Source organism: Xenopus tropicalis, chromosome 5, assembly GCF_000004195.4.
Source record: "Xenopus tropicalis strain Nigerian chromosome 5, UCB_Xtro_10.0, whole genome shotgun sequence".
NCBI lineage: Eukaryota > Metazoa > Chordata > Amphibia > Anura > Pipidae > Xenopus > Xenopus tropicalis.
This window is the reverse complement of record NC_030681.2, coordinates 132,826,611-132,848,234: the sequence shown is the minus strand read 5'-3', so window position 1 is coordinate 132,848,234 and position 21,624 is coordinate 132,826,611. Positions and strand designations below refer to the sequence as shown.

At 40.5% G+C, this 21,624-nt stretch overlaps 1 protein-coding gene across 3 annotated transcripts in view; it reads right to left on the bottom strand.

The window, feature by feature from the left end:
• The window catches only part of LOC100494929 (ephrin type-A receptor 3), a 145,686-nt gene that overhangs the window by 106,706 nt on the left and 17,356 nt on the right, over positions 1-21,624 (bottom strand). For 2 of the 3 annotated variants that reach the window (XM_004917767.3, XM_002939924.4), the window contains exons 2-4: positions 15,084-15,131; positions 9,512-9,576; positions 7,300-7,960 (exon numbers count right to left, since the gene is read on the bottom strand). In XM_004917767.3, coding sequence (XP_004917824.1) covers positions 7,300-7,960; positions 9,512-9,576; positions 15,084-15,131 — 774 coding nt within the window. The remainder of the gene's footprint in view (positions 1-7,299; positions 7,961-9,511; positions 9,577-15,083; positions 15,132-21,624) is intronic. The other variant, XM_012971375.3, reaches the window with a different exon arrangement.

The following is a 21,624-nucleotide window of genomic DNA, read 5'->3' as shown; positions in this document are numbered from 1 at the left end:
GTTCCTTTAAGCAACTGGCCACACAGAACATTCAGATGTGTTAATATAGTGTATAAAATACCCCTATTGCAAAATATAAGAATACTATAAGCTAAGAAGTTCCATGACCATATAGGTATAAGGCTGAGGGCCAAGGGCTTTTATACAGGTAATGGAACTCCAAGGTCACTTCTAACATCCTTATATTTTACGTTTTGCTGAAGCGAAATAGGACAGATTCGCTCATCACTACTGAGCACTGATTATAACTGATGACATTCCTAAACACCATGTATAAGAATACAATTTACAGGATATTAATGGCTCTTGTGTAATATATAATGAAGAAATACTTTTCCTATTTGCTAGATGTCCCAAGGATCCAATGGTCAAGCAAACACTAAGGAGAACCCATAATCTAAAGCTTGAGGCTGCTGAGACCCATTTTCTCACTCAACAAGTTTGATATTTAAAATAATTTTGGAAATACTGTACAAGGGGCAATATCCCAGCCAACCAATGTCAGAGCTGGCTGGAGGCTTGAGTATTTTAAAATAAAGAAAGTCCAAATATTTGAGTCAGACACTTCAGATGGTCATACACGGGCCAATGGAGGCTGCTGATTTGGTCCTTCGGGACAAAGTCAACAGCATATTGGCAAGTGTATGGGGTCCTCCAACTGGTCCGTCTTACTGATATCTGGCCCTGTAAAAAGCCTGTAGGGTCAAGGACCTCATCAGCTCACTGATGTGATCCTAGCCCCAATGGCCTACATTTGTTGCAAGGCCAAACAATCATATCAGCACTCTATTGCTCGCGTAAAAGTCATCATATCAGGGAAGGAGGACCCTAAATGAGTGGATTTTGAAATGGCCAGTTTTGGGATTAAATAAACTATAAAACTGTAGAGAACTGCACAATATGATATTATATTTAGTGGAGACATGGGCTGCATACAATGTGCTGGCTTGCTATAGTTCCTGTGTTATACTTCCTCTTGCTATTCACTGGAAATGTTCTCTTTGATAATAATGCTACAAAGCAAATGCTCAAAGTCACCTCTCATAAAGAACACAAGTAGCTACATCTTTTATGTACTCCCAGATACAAGATAACAAGTGCAGCAATACACATGCAACAGTGCTTCAGATACAGAAGCCCTACCTTGAACAACATGCAGTGTATGAAACAGAATTTCCCTTTATCCCTTTCCCTTTATTGCCCGGGGTATAACCATCCGCTGCTAGAAACCTTCTTTCCAATATATAATGTATAACATATTTTCCCCAAATTTTACACCATTTCTTTCTGGTCCCCTGGAAAACGTAAAAATGGGGGTTCCACTGTATAAGATACATGTCTGCTTTAAGAAAGAAGGTGGAAATATAGAAAGAAGATTTTTAGATTAGTAAATAAATCTTTCCCGTTTTGCTTGGCTGAAAAATCTGTGAAACTGCTGAAAACGGCAAAAAGTCAATAGGTGACATTTTTTACGTACGATAAATTTTTACACGGGCAACATTTTTTACTCCAATAAGGCATCAATGGATGTTTTTTTCTCATTCCAAATGCATAAAAGTCAATGAACATTTTTTTTTTGCAACTTTTTTGTCTTAGCACCATTTTTGTCTTGGTGACTTGGCAAAATTTTTTTCCATTGCAAATCTTTGATCAGTTTCATGAAAACATTTGCCAATGATGAAATACGGAATTTACGGCAAATCCATGCCTGGCGAAAAAATTTGCACATCACTAGTTTAGATCAATTAAGGACCATTGCTTACAGTAAATGCCAATAGGGAAAATTAAGTTATGAAAATAAAAGTGCCAGTCATTGCTTGTGAATGAAAGATGCAACAGTATTTTTAAGATGCTACAGAAGTGAATATTACAGATTTCTTATACATATAACAAATCACTGGTCCATTCCATTTTCTTTCTAATTTGGGTAAATTACAATTTGGACAATTTGGACGTTAATTGTTTTACACAGTATAATAAATAGGCCACTGAGTATGCTGGGACACCAGGAGATAAGGTGACTTGTCCAGGGTCACAGGGAGTTGCCAAACCAGGGTATAAAGGCATGAGATCTAACCTCTGGAACCAATTATATTTCAGATATCATTTACAACTTATATATTTCAATTCTTATGGGTGTATAAAACATCATAATTCTTCTTAAACTTATATAATGAAAGCAAAGACCTTTGGAATTTGTGGGCACATTTGGTGGATCTTGTACTCTACAGTTTGAAGGTCAGCAGGCATCCAGGTTTCTCCATGTTTAATATCGTGAGCAATATAATCAATAGTGGACATCTTTATTTAAGGCTCAGCTCAGACTCCACTCCTGCTTACTACCATCTAGAGCTTCAACAGATCAATACTCTGGCTAATTGACCTTCTTCCTGTGTGTCACCTGAGCTCTTCTCGGTGACACTGCTGTAATGCTATAGACTAGCAGCGGCTGACAGATCATCCACATAACAAAACAGTGTAGTCCTCTTTTTGTACTATGAATTGTATATGAGCTTTGCAAGAATGGGGGAGAGACGCCACATCTTTACCACAGGGATTAATACATTCCCCAAGCAATGACATGCTCTACTTGTAACATTATAACAAGTTGGCTGGCTGGATGTATTGTATTTGTATAGGCTCATTTTTAGTTACTTTTTCTATTCTAGTTGCCAGCTGGCTTTATTATTTACAACTTACAGCTTTATCATTTACAACTGATATCCACAGTGCTAGGTTTAAAAATGAAAGCACTTATCTATCTATAACGCTACTGCTATATGCCAGTTTGCCCATGGTGTAGGCTTCGGTGCCTTGACCAAGCACTGAGGACTTCCTATGTGTGTTGCTCCCGTAGATGCTCAATGTTGCAATTGAAGAGTGTATAATAACACCCACATGCTGTGCCTTTCCTCACATCTACGTATACCATGCACATTTTATGCCTCAGGTGTCTGATGCAAATTTTGCACCTGATTGTGGTAGCAATTCTGTAAAGATGCGCTGCATTGTGGGTAAAAACATGTCAATGTGCACGGGGGGGGGGGTTTGTTCTTCTTTATTAAATGAGCCCCTTTCCAACAGCCTGATCTTGATATGTAAATATTCACATTGACTCCATATTAATTTTGGCACTGTACTTTTTTTCAACTTTGACAAGCAATTAGAAGGGGAATTCATGTGCCAATAAAATATGTGCATAATTTGCTTACATTTTTTTTTGGCGACTACTTGTCATTATTTGTAGATTGTAAGCTCTTTTGGGCAGGGCCCTCTTCACCTATTGTATCGGTTATTGGTTACTTTATATGTTACTCTTTATGTCCAATGTATGAAACCCACTTATTGTACAGCGCTACGGAATATGTTGGCACTTTATAAATAAATTTTAATAATAATAATAATAATTTGTATACTCTCCATCAGCAGGTCTTATTTATAAAGGAGGTACATTAAATATTACCATTTGTTCCAGAAGGCAACTTGTGCTTGGCTTTTGACTTGACTAGGACTGGCAATATGTGTATTCCTGAATGGCTAAAACAGGTGCACTGGCATAGATATGTGTTTAATGTAATTGCTGCCCACAAATCCAAATGCCTAGAAATGATATTTACATGAGAAAGATCCACATTCCTCTGCTGCCACCCCCATACAATGTAGAGACACAATAGCCCTTGCTTTGCCTGGAAGCAGAAACCATAATTCTCATGCAAGCCCCACTGACCACCCCCAGCAATCCAATGTACTTCAGGTTGTTTGTTTAATCCTGCAGTTTAAGTGCAATGAGGCAAGTTTAACATCAGCTGCTTTTAGCTGTAAGGTCACCGCTCCACGCTGGGAAGTAGTGCCGAAGGGAGTTCTGTAGTCTCAACTTAGGTTTGCAGACTCAGTAAATTATTCATGGTTCAGAATCGGGGCAGAGAGAAGCAAGGCTCGGTGTTAACAGCTGTTAGTGGATTTCACATACAGTAGCAGAAGGGTGTCTCCAGTCAGCCCTGAACCAATGCATGGCTATATGCATGAATAAATAGAACATATCAAAAAAGGTTTTAGTTCTGAACTTGAATGGGGAGATACTTAGGAAAAGATAACTGCCTACATGAAAGCTCTCCATACCCTACTAGTAACTGAAATGCATAGGGATAACTCGAGAAAGCATCAGCTTTTGGTGGATAAATAGATCGATGATATATTAGTGATGATGATAGATAGAAAGATAGATTTTTGTTCACAAAACATTGATCCCCAGTTTATGTTTCTCTGATAGTTATGAGTGAATCTGTCCCATTTTGCTTGGGCGAAGAAATTAGAAAACAGTGAAAATTCATGAAATGCATTGGAGCAGGTAGCCAAAAATAAAAACAAATTGGGCCAGATGGGGAAGAAGTGGGTTAAGGTTTGGGGAAGGTCAGAAAATGTACACATATCACTAGAGGGACCTGTACACATTAAATGCTAGAATGAATACAGAGTATAGCGTCAGTATATGGAAACAAATATTCTATTTCATTAGAGATGTAGCAAGTAAATTCATGGGGAAAAAGGCAACTATATAGCATTAGGCTTCTGTACCGCTTCCTGCATTCTGTAGCACTGGGTGATATTATATAGAGAAACCTTAGTAGTCTCCAGGGCTACTGTGCCATGGCCCTTTTGCTCCAGGTCCTGGACCCTTAGCAGTAGTAGCCCAAGCCATCATAGCCACCCTCCACCACCATGCCAGTGATCATTGGTTCTTTAAGCTATCAGCAATCCCCCAGCACTGGCAAGGGCCCTAGCTTGTCGCAGACACAGAAGGGATGATTTTGGCTAGTGGGTGGGGAGCAAAATAAACTTAACCAAACGCAATTTTAAAGCAGAATTTCAAGGTTTTGGTGTTCTCTATGTTAAAATGTAATTCAAGAAAATGTTCTAAGTCTGCATATACAGTAACAGTTAAAATTGAATGTGCACAACACATTGTAATAACTAGATAGTTGGGTTTATCATGCTGGAAAGGAACAAAGGAACCAAAACAGCAACTGTATCCCTGATAATGACATTTATAGTATGTAACATCTACATTATAAATACTTTATCAATGAGAAAAGGCTAATTGTTGGGATTCAATTATGTTTCATAGGGATTTATACCAGTTCATGTAAAACCAGCCTGTTTGGCTTAGTGTAATGGAAATTATCATTAAACAATATTTGCACATTGGCTTCCATGTTTCTATACAAGTGACAGAAACAGTTTGTTGCAGATGAAGTACTAGATCTGCTTATTTTGTGCCACACTCTTTTAGTGTCACTTTTAATATGGAATTTTATTTCACAGACAGAGCTTCCTTTCTTTCTTTTTTTTCAAATTCAATCCTCTTTGCAAATCAGTATGGGATTTGATTAAATATAATAAACACATTTGAAATAGCACTGTAAGTAATCTCTTGTATTCGGCAGTCTGAACGGCACAGTGCTGCCGCAGTGCCAATCTATTAGAGCTAAATAAATACGATAGCAGATTATGGTTAAAGTGCAAAAGCAATTTCTGTCCCCCAAAGCCAACGCAACCCAGATGACGCTAAGGTCAATCCCATTATCCATCACATAAGGTTCTCTAAATGGAATCAGACCAAAATATATATTTAAGGCTGCATCTGCAACCTCTTGGTGTTCACCAGACTACCAGGTTTACAGATGGACATATACAGCAGTGTAATTTTTGTGTCTAACAAAGTAATAAGCTGGTCCAGTGAAGCCAATAAGTGTCATACATGGAGGCGACAAATGCATCCACAGCAATAGTTGGTTTAGAGAGTAGTGATGTTGGCTGCAAGGGATTCCTGCACTTAATGTATGCCATAGGCAATAGGTTAGAACAGGATTCTCCAGTGACCTGGCACTCCCTAGCCTTCATGGGGCCCAATGAGCCAAAGAGCAAAGGAGGGAAGCAGGGCATGAGAGTGCTAGGAGGCAGGGCCTTCCCCCATCCCCTTTGTTCTTTTCTCTTTTTCAGGACAGGATTGGCTGAGGGATTCCCAGGAACAAGGACCTAAGGGTGGGACCGGAAGCTGGACTTACCAGTTCCACCGGGGTTGCAGGATGAAAAGTAAGGAAGTAGTGTCTCTCCCTCCCTCCCTCCCTACAGCATACAGAGTTGACCTATGTTGCAGTGGGCAGAGGGTACCTCAACTCTGAGCCACAGGGGTAATTAAAATGGCCAGTTGGTAAGGGGAAGTGCTAAACTGGTAGGCCTGGCATACTGGAGGAAGGTGGATAACCTTGAGAGGGGGATTGGATAGGAGTCAGGACACAGGCTTCATAACCGGACTTTGGGTCAGTCCTTTTGGAGGATTGGTGGTGGATTGTTACTGATTTTTTAGTGTTTGTTGTACAATTGGTTTGATTACAGTAAGTTATGGGATTTATACATGTTCATTTATATTAAATAGAATGGTAATAAACTACTGCGGCCTTCTTTTCCCAAGTATGGTTCGGTGTCCAGTCATTGAGTAGGGGTATGGAAAGGGGATGGTACTGCAGATATCAACACTGCAACTATCATATCTAAATGCTGAGCGCAGGCAGTGCTGCATACAGGGATGCAGGGTGCAACTTACCCTTGGATTGTATATTGCTCTGTTTATGACCAAAATAACATGGGGTTGATAATGTTCTTGAAACAAAGCACAGAAGCCTATTCCGATACCCAATGCAAAGATTTAAGCACTACATTTCTCTTTCTGCCCGATCTGCCTTTATTTGTGCATTGTAATCTGCGGTAATGGATACGAGAATACGGCAAACGTTTCGTGCCAAATAAATCAATTGTTCTGAGTACACTTTCCTGGCAGGTATCAATTTCACTCTCTGACCAATTTGACTTCAGACTTTATTTTATCCAATTACTGACTGATTATAAAGAAAAAAAGCATTTCTCTGGATATGTGCTCATTATGAGAATCATGCAATAGTGGTTCAGGCAAACTCATTAAGCAGCACATATTTAATAAAGCCTGAATTATTTTAACTACTCAAGAGAAGACATTGGCTATTGTTCTTTTCCTTGCATGTGTTTGTTTTCCTTAATATAGTCTCAATATACACAAATAAACTATTTTACTTTAATATTGTAGTGTATGTTTTCTGTTTGTTCTGTGTCCATACCCAACCTGCCTTGTATCCCCCTACAACGATTACCTTGCCATACAGAGAAGCAAAAGTATTGCTGAATGACAAATACATAAATGTTATGCTCTGTTCTTACTTGGATGATTGAATAAAGACTAAAAGAATAAACCATCAGTGTACTTACGTATACAGGAATCTTTTATCTCTTCATAGCCAGGCTTGCAGGCACAACGTCCAATAGGAACTAACCACCCTCCATCAGCGCTACAGTACATTTTAGGTACATCAAATTCCACAGAGTTATTGACGCATGATCCTTTAACTTCCACCAGAGCAGAGTCTCCACCAGTAACGGTATCCGGGAACAGGGCAAGGTTACGGATAGTCATGGGACACTTCTTATAAAACACTCTAACGGAAACCAAAGCAATACAAGCTCCAACATCTTGGAAGGCCAAATAGAAACCTTTCTTGTACAAGTTACTGATGTCTCTCACTTCTGTGTTCAACTTCATGACTCTGTCTCCAACATCCACCTGGGTAAAGCTCTCATCTGCAGCTATGGTGTCAATTTTGACATATTGGTTTTCTTTTATAAACTTCAGGTTGCTGTTATTAGACTCATAGTAGTACATGTTGAACGTCTCCTTACATGTGCCCGAAACCCCAGGGAGGCTGTTGCAGTCACGTAAAGTGAACTTTATCTCAATGTACACACGCTGAGCATTTCCTCTTGGGATCCAGCTGGTTCTTAGCCAGTTATTCTGACTGACCTCCAAAACATTGCACACTTGATATGTTCTCATGGGTGTATTTCTTTCATCCATCACACTGATCTCTTCCCACTGTCATAGACAAATGAAAAATTAGTATCACTAGCACAATCACACTAGGGACAAAGTTATTTGCTTAACAATAATACATCAGACATTGATCCATTAGATTCTAAGCTTAGACATCATTGACGACTGTTCATTTCTCCAGCTGGACTTGGGATGCAGGAGTAGCAGTTAGTGATGAGCGAATCAGTCCCGTTTCACTTCGCCGAAAAATTTGCAAATCTTTCAAAATATCGCGAAACGGCAAAAATGCTGCAAATTTTTTCATCCGTTTCGCAAAACAATCCGCCAATGGAGAAATGCAGAAATTCGCCGCGAATAAATGCCTGGCGAAACATTTCGCCCATCACTAGTAGCAGCTTCTTTGTTAGACAAACCAACACAAATACACTAGAACTCAAAGAAAAGTATATTTATGTCATCTGATTTTTCCAGTATTTACTGTGAATCCAAAAAATGGCCTTTTTTCATGTATGATCACTTTACCAAGGCCTACAGGGAGATTTGCTTTGACTTGAACAGAAGACCCCATAAAATGTTACCCCCCCCATGTAATAACAGGCACTAAGTTTGCCCAGGTACAGTAACCCATAGCAACCAATAATATGTTTGGTTTTAAACAGATGACCAGTAAATGCTGCCTACTGATTGGTGGCTAGGGATGTAGCGAACCTGAAAAAAAAAATTTGCGGACCCGTTCGCGAACTTACGCCAAAACTCACAAATATTCGCGGACTTTGCGAACCCCATAGACTTCAATGGGAAGGCGAACTTTAAAAACTAGAAAAGCCATTTCTGGCCAGAAAACTGATTTTAAATTTGTTTAAAGGGTGCCACGACCTGGACAGGGGCATGCAGGAGGGGGATCAAGGGCAAAAACTTCTCTAAAAAATACTTTGTTGGCACAGCGTTGCGCAAAAAAAAAACGCAAGATATTCTAGGAAAAATACGCTGCTTTTTTTCGCGCTAAACGGGAAAACGGGATTTGCGGAAAAACGCCATGTGTGATTTGTGCGATATTTTTTGCGTCGATAAAAAAAACGCAGAAAACGCCGCGCGAACCCAAACTGCGAACATACGCTGAAAGTTCGCGAACATTCGCGTTCGCGAATTTGTTCGCCGGCGAACAGTTCGCTACATCTCTATTGGTGGCTATGGGTTACTGCTCCTGAGCAAACTTAGTGCCTTTTATTACATAATCCCATTAATATGGTGCCTGGATACAACTTGTGCCTTAGTGCAAGTTAAGTTACATGGCACTGAATATGGGCCAAAGAATTACCATTGTCTTCTGGGTTCTATTTATTTAGAGCACAAGATAATACTATAGGAAATAGCAACACCTCTGCACTCTCCGAGAGGCCTTTGATTTGAGGCCCTTGAAAGCATGGTATATAGTTATTAATGCTATACAAGGATATCAATCGAATTTACTGTAAATAATTTAGGCAGCAAGGGAATTAGAAGATGCCCATCTAACTCATTTGAAACAAATGGTAATGCAGCTGTCATTGTAGATATGGATATCATCCATAAAATGAAAATCATTTAACATACCCCATCTGGGGGATAGGCTACCCATCCCAGATCTCCAATCGCAGACATTGAGTCCAGTAAAGTGACTAGAAAACAAGAGAAGGAAAAAAAAGAAATCGTGTTAGTTTAATTGTACTCATAACTGGGAACAAAGCAACTAATCCCTCTTTCCTTGCTAATGAAATCACTTCTGGTTACATGTATTAAATGTATTGTATGGAAAGACACCAGGTCAGAGTACTATGAGAAACTGTACACTATGGGGTATATTTATCATGCTCTGTAAAAGTGGAGTGAAGCATTAACAGTGATGTTGCCCAGGGCAACCAATCAACAATTAGATTTCCGCAGTTAGAAAACCAAAGCAAAGCATCTGATTGGCTGTTACAATCAACATCACCGGTAATGTTTTACTCCACTTTATACACAGCATGCTACATATACCCCTATGTGTCAATTTACTTATGTCTCTATTGAGTTTTTTTTAGGAACCAGTTGCTAAAATAATTTATTTTTGAGAGATCTCGAATACTAGAAATTATTCATCCAGAATTCACTTTAGGCCAGCATCTGCTACTCTTCACTTGTTCTAAACTAATATTTTCCATCCTACTTTCTAAACCTCAAGAGGAACAGAGAGAGGAGAGGTAAGTCAGTTCTGAGAGTGTTTTCCTATTTCCTCATAGAAATTTGGGTATATATTGAAGAATCTTTGGGATACTCTTTTCAGATAATTTATAGTAACACTGATTCAATTGTCTACATACAAACAGTGATGAATGAAATGACAAAATGCAAAATGGCCGAGAGCTGACTCCAGGTTTATGTTACGTGTGACAATTTGTTGCTGAGACATTTCATGAGACAAACAGTACATCTAAAAATATGATTTAAAAAATATGGAAATCTACTGAAATACCAAATATATTACTAAGTCCCCAATTCAATATGCTTACCATAGACTTTGCTCCAAGACATATTCTATTGATACTAGAATGGTACCATATCTCTACAACTGCCCTGCTTGGCTACTTAGGGAAATGTTACAAGATTTTAAAACACTACTGCTCCTATTCAGGCCTGGAACCATATATAAAGTAAGTACCTCCATATTCTTTCAGTCTACATTTTCTTATTCATAGTTACTCCACTTGTTATCAGTCTGTTTGCTCATCTTATTTCTCTTTTCACTTCACACTGCTCCTTACCTCTGGAACTCTATCCCTGAATCCCTCCGTAGGGAACACTCACCCACTCTCTTTAAGAAAAAGCTCAGCTGTTACCTTCTGGAGCACTAAGACATTATCTCGCCTAGTCCTGCGCTTAAGGGCAAATGCCCATACCTGGTGCACTCTTACCTTCCAGTTTGTGCCTGTATGTTACCCAACCACCTAGATTGTAAGCTCTATGGGGCAGGGACCTCCTTCCTACTGTGTCTCATACCACATGGCACTTACTCCCTTAGTATTTATATATATATATATATATATATATATATATATATATATATATATTTATTTATTGTATTTATTTATTATATCACTTGTCCTCCCTGTGTGTAATTTTGTATTCTGTAAGATTGTACAGCGCTGCGTACCCTTGTGGCGCTTTATAAATAAAGTTATACATACATACATTCAGTCTTTTGCTGAGTACCTAAAGGCAATAGTGTGTTTGTTTGTGACAGATTCTCTTTTTACTGGACACAATATTTCTCCTCCCCTGACACAAACAAACTAAACACTATCCCTGTTTCTCTTCCAATAACAAGGAGAGAGGACCTCAAGTCTCTATATCACTTCCATGTACAGTACTCTGTTATTCTAAATGCAGTTAAATATCTTCTCATCAATACATATATCTTTTTCTTTCAAGACTGATTCATTTGTCTCATCTCTCCACTCTATTCCAGCACTAAATCATTAATTCAATTCATCCTTCTGGAACCTTCTATGCCCACTTAAAATATTGCCTGATTAAGTCTATGCTTACGATGGCACTTGAACCTTCTCTTCCTTCTCATTATTGAATGACTGCACTTCTCCCATTCTTCTCTGAACTTCCTCAAGCTGCTGCACATACTGTACTTAGATGTCTTAATGTCTGTTTTTGCTAAGAGCCTCATCAATCGACCATTCATAGTGACCCTTGCACTAAACCAGCCTAACTTTTCTTTTGCCTGTTTGATAAAGAATCTTTGAGCTGTTCTGATCACCTCATCTTGTCACAGACACATTCATTTGGTGAGTTTTAGAGGAACTATTTCCTTTTTTGACGTGAGCTCATTGAATGTTTTTTTTACACAGACATCCCTGTTTGATAGATTCTGGGACCCAAAGACTCCCTGCTTGCCACAGAGGGCGGTGCGTAGATTTTTGCGGAAAGCAGAGAGACTTAAGGTTCCATAATCCATCACTTGACAATGGAACAAGGTGAGGAAGGAGTTGCACTACACTGTGAGCCTGCCTGTGGAATTTGGTATGTCTGTGTAATAAAACATTTTCCTGAATAGTTTATTTTATTACATCATCTACATACCAAAAAAAAAAAAATAATAATTAATACTTCAAAAAACTGTGTATATTGTGGCACTACGAAAAAAGGCTTTTCTGTTGTAGATCTGTAATCTGTTGTCACCATTGTTACAAACCTCTACACCTTGGGACAACCCTCTATATTACCTGCCACTCGCTAAGGGGTATATTTATCATGCTGTGTAACAAGTGGAGTAAAACATTACCGAGGATGTTGCTCATAGCAGCCAATCAGATTCTTTGCGTTGGTTTTCTAACTGTTGAAATCTAATTGCTGATTGGTTGCCCTGGGCAACATCACCGTTAATGCTTCACTAAGCAGTATATTTATCATGCTGTGTAAAAAGTGGAGTGAAGCATGACTGGTGATGTTGCCCAGGGCAACCAATCAGCAATTAGATTTCAACATTTAGAAAAGCAAAGCATCTGATTGGCTGCTATGAGCAACATCACCAGTAATGTTTCACTCCACTTTTTACACAGCATGATAAATATACCCCTAAGAGTTTCTCCCATGTAACAGTTAGTGATAACGACCCTTGTTTGTAATACACTTCTGTTCATGGCTATGAATGGACTCAGGTTAGGTCATTTGACCCCTCAACAATGCTCTTGTTCAGAGTTGCGCAGTCATCGATGCAGGATGGATACGTTGGTAGCACAATGGCTCAGTGGAAGCCATTATTTGCAGGACCCAAGACGTTGTCAAACTCCGTGTAATACATTTTCTCTATTTTTATGTCAGCAGGTTCAATTTTACATGGCACTATATAAGAACCCCAGTGTTTATTAGCAGTTTAAGCACTGATGACTGACATGCAGTAATTACCCCTACTGCTTGAACATACTTGGCATCAGTCATTCTTTTAGCTACAGAACCCGATCTCTTTCCCTAGAAACCCTCTTTTTAAAACTCTTCTTACACCAACTTTGTGCTGATTGAATGCATCCGTGTCAATGTCCATATTTCATTCCATCGGAATCACATTGTTAAATCTTTTCATGTTTCATAATGGGGTTTATTAAGTATTTAGGTGTATGATTAAGTATTAGGTACCATTCTTTGTCAGATGTGCATTACATTCTGTTATCCTGGGGATCTGAAGAGAAACGCTATTGAAGATTAAGAATAATTATCATGCTACCCATTTGTCGTTCTGAAAGTGAGATTGTGTGAAATTTAAATCAATTACCATATGGAAATCAAACTCAGACAAATAGACTTTCAGAGTAGAGTAATTGAGTGTTTATGTGAAAAATGAGTGGGAGTTGTACCGTACAAAGGAAAGGCATTTACATTTACTGAAAGGGAAAGAGAACATTATGGTGGCAAGAACACGGGTTATCTGAATTATTACATGGTTAAAAATATAGAAGGTTTAGATCTATAAAATGGGGCAGAACTGAAATGAATGGAATGTTCCTAGATTTTGTAGATTGGCATACTATAGCATATCGAGTATAAATAAATCTAAAGCAACTGGACTTGTTTGGTAATCATTGAAGACGTTTCACTACTCATCCGAGCAGCTTCTTCAGTTCAACTGACTGGTATGGGAAATCCTCAGCATATATAATCTTCCACTAATCCAATCACAATGGCACTTTGTAACTCTTCAGAAAGGTGTCATCTGAAACTCACAGAGGTGTGAATGCTGTGGGGTTGCTTTGAAAGGCACTATCCCATTCTTTCTATAAGGCACTATCCCATTCTTTCTATAAGGCACTATCCCATTCTTTCTATAAGGCACTATCCCATTCTTTCTATAAGGCACTATCCCATTCTTTCTATAAGGCACTATCCCATTCTTTCTATAAGGCACTTTCTATAAGGCACTATCCCATTCTTTCTATAAGGCACTTTCTATAAGGCACTATCCCATTCTTTCTATAAGGCACTATCCCATTCTTTCTATAAGGCACTATCCCATTCTTTCTATAAGGCACTATCCCATTCTTTCTATAAGGCACTTTCTATAAGGCACTATCCCATTCTTTCTATAAGGCACTATCCCATTCTTTCTATAAGGCACTTTCTATAAGGCACTATCCCATTCTTTCTATAAGGCACTATCCCATTCTTTCTATAAGGCACTATCCCATTCTTTCTATAAGGCACTTTCTATAAGGCACTATCCCATTCTTTCTATAAGGCACTTTCTATAAGGCACTATCCCATTCTTTCTATAAGGCACTATCCCATTCTTTCTATAAGGCACTATCCCATTCTTTCTATAAGGCACTATCCCATTCTTTCTATAAGGCACTTTCTATAAGGCACTATCCCATTCTTTCTATAAGGCACTATCCCATTCTTTCTATAAGGCACTATCCCATTCTTTCTATAAGGCACTTTCTATAAGGCACTATCCCATTCTTTCTATAAGGCACTTTCTATAAGGCACTATCCCATTCTTTCTATAAGGCACTATCCCATTCTTTCTATAAGGCACTATCCCATTCTTTCTATAATCTTAGCAACTAGGTGGCTTATTCCATAATAATAATTTTTTAATAATTATTTAATTACACAGCGACATTTCGAAAAAGGATTTTCAGACAAAACCCAGCGAAATCTGTAAAGTTTCGAGACAAAAGAAAAAACTTCAAGGAAAAGGAAGGGATCTTTGCCATTGACTTCTACATGAACTCCGCAAGTTTAAACTGGGGAATTGTGGAATTTGGATTTTTAGCCATTTAGAAACATAGTAAATCTCGGAAAAGGCAGCGTTATCTCTGGGGAAAAAAATCTGAATTGAGTTTAAAATTAAAAAAAGCAATGGTTAATAAATAAGCCCCAAAATATACCAACCTACAGACTGAATCATACAGTTATAACAGTGCTAGTTCTTGCAACAATATAGTGATCAAATCCAAAGTTACATTAAATGGGTAATGGGTTGGCAAGTGGCACTCACAACATGACATGTTCTTCTGCACAGACATGCATGCACATATGCACGGACAATGCCTAACACACGCTTGTTTGTATGGGAGCCATGACAGTTAGACATACGGTATGACAGTGGACTGGCACATGGCGCCACATATAATCTCACCTGAGCATGATGATTGAACACAGGGGTGCAATGCATCAGACGTCAAGACTGTAGCAAGAAAAACACAAAATGTCATTTTCTCTGAATGTCATGTTATAAAGCCCATCTCTACTAAGCACAGCTCCAGGCACCATTGAGACAAAAGGTAGAAAGGCCTTGCTATTGTGAGGATACATCTTGGTGCCCTAGAATTACTAACACAGCCCACGACAGTAACATAGCATAGAATATTGCTTGAATGTGTTTTCTCTATATCATACTGTACATCCCAAGGTTTTCTCTCAATTATTTAAATTATAGCAGTGTCTGGCTAATATACAGTACATGTGATTGTTCCCTGGACCAATCTGTTGCTTTGCTTTGCAGTATATCTTTTTGTTTGTTGAAACCAGCTCATTGAAGGTCGCAGTCCTTATAGCTGAATTTTCTAAAGATGGCCTCAACTTTTCCATGATGTATGTATGGGGGTATGAGGCACAGGATTTTTTTCACAAAGCAGAAAGCCCACATCTGACCATTTCCTTCGATCTGCTGAAATCTGCTAAGCATGCCATAGCCCAGGCAAGAAAAATAAAGGCATCTGTAGGGACTCCGAGTTCACAGAGGGTTAAGCTGGTTGTTTTCAAAATACATAGACAGAACTAGGTCATTTGAACTATCAAAAGCATTTGTAGTGGTGGCAATCAATACAAAACAAACAGTGTAGGACTATATTCTTCATACAAGGTCGAAATGGGGGGTTCAGGGCCGCCCGAGGGGCCCCATACCCCCAAGGTGCCCCCTCTGGCAACGTCACCTGCACCCCCAATAGGGGCACCCACCCAACATCCTACCCTGAGCTAGTGTAAGTGAAATGCATCAGGGGAGGACATCGGCGGGCAGGGGAAGCGGCAACAGGGATTGGGTCTGGGCCGCCGGGGCCCATGACAAGCCTAGTCCGACCCTGTCTTTATATGAGGTATAACCAGTGTCGAACTGACCCACCAGAATACCAGGAAAACTCCCGGTGGGCCCAGGTCTCAGTGGGCCCTCCTGCTCTTAACCATTTGGCCTGTTTCATGGTTATTCCCTATATCTGAATGGGAAGAAAGAGGAGGAATAGTTGGAAAAATAGATGTAAAATAAAGAGGTTGGGTGAGGAAAGAAGGAAAAATAGTTTGGGGAGTGGGCCCATGGTCTAAGGTTCTCTGGTGGGCCCCCGGGGTCCCAGTCCTACGCTGGGTATAACTGACACCCCTAAGAGCCTTCATTTGCTGGAGATGAATTTCTACAATAACTGAAGGGTTGCAGACTGGACGACCTCATTATAAATAGTTACTTCAGTCATCTTGCTCTCGTCTTGCCCTCTAGCCACTATACCTGCTTTTTAACAGAGACTCACTATATGCGGGACTCATTGCTAATGATGAGTGAATCTGTCCCATTTCGCTTTACCAAAAAACTCACAAAACTGCGGAAAAATGCGTGAACCAGCCAAAAATTCACAAAACAACATTTTTTGATGTGCGTGAATTTTCTTTGACGCAACTGTGACTTTTTTCTTAATGCGACCACAATTTTTTGTATGCAACCGCAATGTATTTGACTTGACCGTGGATTTTTTGACATGACTATGACACAACGTCAGTTGCCGAATTTTTTTGCTGCAAATTTTTGCGCCAGTTTCTCAAAAGAACTTGAAAAGTTTCGCTCATCACTACTCATTGCAACTGACCCTATATGGAACTCTTTAATGCAACCTTTAAAGGGGACTTGTCACCCTAAGAAATAACTCCAAATTCTATTCTAGTATGTTAGATGAGCAAAATAAACTTCACTTACACTGTATAGATAGTATAAATCTTGTTTCTTTCAGTCTTGGAATTACACAGAAAGCAGGCAGCTGCCATTTTGTGGACACTGTTAGTAAGGGAAGCTTTGCCTCCACCCAAAATCTTGTTGGAGGACCAGATGCCCATGCCCATGCACTGGCTACATAATTAGGTGAGGAGGAGGGAGGGGAAAAGTGAGAAGTGCAGTGACATCTAGGACATGCTGAATGGAAAGCTAAAGGTATTGTCTGCCCCGCCTCTATGCCTAAGGCATAGTGGCGGGGCAGGCAATATATGATTGACAGCTGGGATTTTTAAATGGCTTTATAATGAGTTTGGAATTTGGGTTTCATGTTTAACTTGAAAAGGACTTTTATTATTCAGCTTTTTATGTCTGGGTGACAGGTCCCCTTTAAAGATTACACAATAGGTGCTTTAATATCTATAAATCTCACAACTGCTTATTTCACATCTACTAATGCAGCATGCTACATTTTATACGTTGCCTATAGAGAAAGGCCCTATTAGCGACTGCACAGCAGGTACCAAACAGGCATGATTTCATTGCCTGTATAAAGATATCCGTGCCTAGTGACTATCATGTTAACAGAAAATTGAAACAATCCTTTAGCAAATGAATGACAGGGCTTCCCAGCGAGGGATGTTCTCCAAATGGCCGGGCAGGTGTCTACCTTGCAATTTACAAACTGTTTTATTAAATGGGAGGTGCGTCTGGATTATACCCCTTCATTGTTTCTTTTGGTGTATTTAATTTTCTCTTTTATTTCTTTAAGAAAACCAGCTGCTCCCAATAATACAACATATGCCTGGAGTCCACCCTCCACCAGAAGCTCTAAAGGTTACACGTAATAGCAGACTACTGACTGTCACAGCTTGTGTTTGTTTAAATAACAGACTCCTATTGACTCTCCCGCTCCATACATGTACATTTTCAGCATGCAGCCCTAGCATTTCTTTCCCACCAACCATGGTAATTTACACTTTTTCCTTGACCTTAAGCCTCAGATCCCTGGGGATCTCTCGGTTTAATAAGCTCCCCAGCTAGAGGCTAATTGCGGAACAAATCATTTGTTCAACAAAGTGTGAATCACGGCGAACCCGGAACGTTATAAGACTTTTCCTTTGCTGGTAATATACAAGCACCATTTCTCCGGGGATTTTAACTCTATTGTGTTTTAAGTACATACAAGCAAAGCTCGTTTAGCAGCTCATAGGCTGCTCCACACTCAAACTAACCACACAGAAAGATTTATTGACTGATACAGATTTAGAAGTATCAGATTAGCAGCTATTAAATAGATGGTATAAGCAGAAGAGAAAAAAAATATTTACTTAAATTCTTATCTTCCTGCTAGGCAAAAAAAGCCCAGACACAGACTTATGCATGAACATAGTACAAATGGACATCAGTGCAGTAACACATGGCAACCAATCAGCAGTTAGCCTCATTAGAATAGCATATTTAAAAATAATGAAGACAATTGCCTTATTAGTCACTGCACTGGGGCTAATACACCATGGCAAATATTTGTAATCTCACCCCAACACTCTAGAGTTAAATTCACAACGGTCTATTCACTTGCATAGTATTGTATGGGGCATATTTATCAATGGGTGGAAACAGAGTTAATGTGAAACCCCCCAGTGGGCTGCAGTGAGCACACTTGGGTGCCGGCTAGTTTAGCCCCTGGTGCCCATAGTAGGGTTTTAGGATGTAGCATTTGCTTTCAAAACCTCAACTGTTTTTTGTGTACAAATAATAGGAATTGTACAATTAAATATGAACCACATGTTAAGGATCCAGGGGTGAGCAGGAGTCACCAAGCCGCAGAAACTCAATGACACCACTGTCAGTTGCACCAGACGTATGTATGTTGATTCATGTGTAAGAGTGGCACCCCATTACGAAACCAGGCACATACCTTTGCCTCAGGCACAGACATTGCGCCATTATTATCAATGCAGGTGATTTAGTTTAATATTCACAAAGAGGAAATAACTGTAATTATCACATAAAATGCTCGTACAGGTATGGGATTTGTTATCTATAAAGCCATTATCCAGAAAGCTTCAAATTACGGGAAGCCTATCACGTATAGACTCCATGTTAAGCAAATAAATGTAAAAAAAAATCGCGAAACAACAGGAAAATTTGCGAAACAGCGAAAAATCTGCGAAACTGATTTATCGCCTGTGTCTTTTTTTGTTGCACATCTTTTTTTTTGCCGCAACCGCACCCATTTTGACGCGACCATGCCTATTTTTGACACGACTGCGCCCAATTTGTGACTTTTTTTTTTTTATGCGTGATGAAATTTTTCCACGCCAAATTTACACTGAAGTTTCGTGAAACAATTCTACAATGGCGAAATGCGGAAATTCCCTGCAAATCCATGCCTGGCAAAAAAAAAATTCTCATCACTAATTCTATTGGGTTTATTAAGTTGTACCAGCTACAAGCCACAAGTTGGAGATCTCTTCAGTGCTGTCCAACTAGTGACCCACAGCCCCCCTCTATCTGGCCCCCCACCTGTCTGGCTCCTGTGACTGCTTACCTCTGTGTAAGATTTAAATGGTATCAGTACTGAGATTAACTGGTGCTTGTATTGTTCAAACCTCAGATCAAGGCTGTAAGCCCCTTCACATTTATGCACTAGCAATGCAGCCCCCCCAGCATCCAAAAAACCACCTCTGGGTGGCAAGGACCCCAGAAATGCCCTTGCCCATTTGTGTGTGCCATACTCTGCCTGCCCTATGCTTCCTGTGTGTGCCATACTCTGCCTGCCCTATGCTGCCTGTGTGTGCCATACTCTGCCTGCCCTATGCTGCCTGTGTGTGCCATACTCCCCCTGCCCTATGCTGCCTGTGTGTGCCATACTCCCCCTGCCCTATGCTGCCTGTGTGTGCCATACTCTGCCTGCCCTATGCTGCCTGTGTGTGCCATACTCTGCCTGCCCTATGCTGCCTGTGTGTGCCATACGCTGCCTGCCCTATGCTACCACCATTAATTTGGGTATGGTCTTAAAAATGTTTGTGTTGGCATGGATGTGGTTTAAAAAAGGAAGTGGTCAAAACTGACTTTCATTATTGGCCCTCCACCATGTAGGCCAGAAAAATTCCAGCCCTCTGTACCACAGAAGTTGGACAGCACTGCCTTTCATAGATCAGAGTTTTTCTATATGACTATATTTAATTTGGTAAGTAGCCCATAAACTCCCATGTAACACCTTTAGAGCTGACTAACTGGCTGAATACTGCAAGAAAATGAGTTAACTGTTTGTTCAGTGTGGCTCAGAAGGCTAAAGTATCCTGCACACTGCTCTATAGTTGTGCAAAGCGAGCAAATAACTGGTTAAAGCAAAGCTTCCCACTCCTTGTCTGATACATAGCATGTTGCACAAACCAAAAAGTGGATTTTCTGCAGCATAATGAATTCCCCACTGGTTAATGCAGCTGGACATATAAGGATTTTCATAATAAATGGTGAATTTGTATGCAGATAACTGCCTTTGGTATTTACAGTAAATCATTATGTAGGGGTTTACCAAAAATGGGCCCTTAGGACAGGAACCCCTAGGACAGGCCACAGGGTGGTGCTGGGAAACAGGGACACTGGGATGACTGGGTTGTTAAACAGTTAACCGGGTGTATACCTGCAGTTCGGGATTTGGCCACAGGGTGGTGCATAGGCCCATATAAGGGGATGCAGCCATGTGCTGAGGGTCAGACATTTTAGCCCAGGGGCTGCTCAGGTAGTGTGCTCCCCTGGCACAGTTTAGATAGTAGTTCTATAATAGGTCGCTCTAGGAGTGATATGTAGGACACCAGGAGTTTAGAATGGGCGGACATTGCCCCTCCAGGAGTGGAAGTGAGGTTAAGACCTCCCGGCATTACATCAGCCGGAGTGCAGGGCCATAAGTGGTTAGGTAGGTGGACAAGGTCACCGCTAGCCCAGGAGGCTGTATCTGAGGGGGCTTAGGCGTGAGTACCGGGGTGGGCTGCCTGTGGTGATGCTGCCTAGCGCGAGTACCGGGAAGGGCCCCAAGAGGGGGTGCCTTCTGGCGTGAGTACCGGGGAGATCACCTAGAAGGGGACACTTGGCGCGAGTACCGTGAGTTGCCCAACAGGAGAAAGCTCTCAATGAGTAGTGAGGAGAAAAAGCCCTGCATGCTGTGTGAATAATATGTTTGCCACTCCTGGAGAGGTCCTGCCCTAATAAACCAATTCAATCTTCTACATCATATCAATTGTGTATCTGACTGTTTCCTGCACAAGGATCACCTACCTGCCGGTAAGCTACTACCCCAGGGAGGGGCAAGGTACTGGGGGCTGTGTGTGGATCCCAAGCAGAGGTACTAGAGACTGTTAAGTTCCCAGGGGGTGGATTATAATTCCACAACACCATCCCTGGGTGGAGGCACACCTTTAAGGGAGAAATCCTTATTAACCCCCATAGTAAGCGGGGGCTCAGGACTCCTGTAGCGCCAAGAATAAGTAATCAGCAGGTAGCAGCACAGAAATCCTTCTAAAGTGGGCTACATTTGGAGGCACTGCTGAGATCGGTTGGAGAACCGTTTAGAAGAAAGGGCCCTAAAGGAATTGAGGCCTAGCGTAACTACAGTACCCTATTTCCGACCAGGCTAGATTTGGGCAACCCCTGATCCGCATCCCAAGAGGGGAGTTGGCGCGAAAGAGGAGCAAGGGAAGGC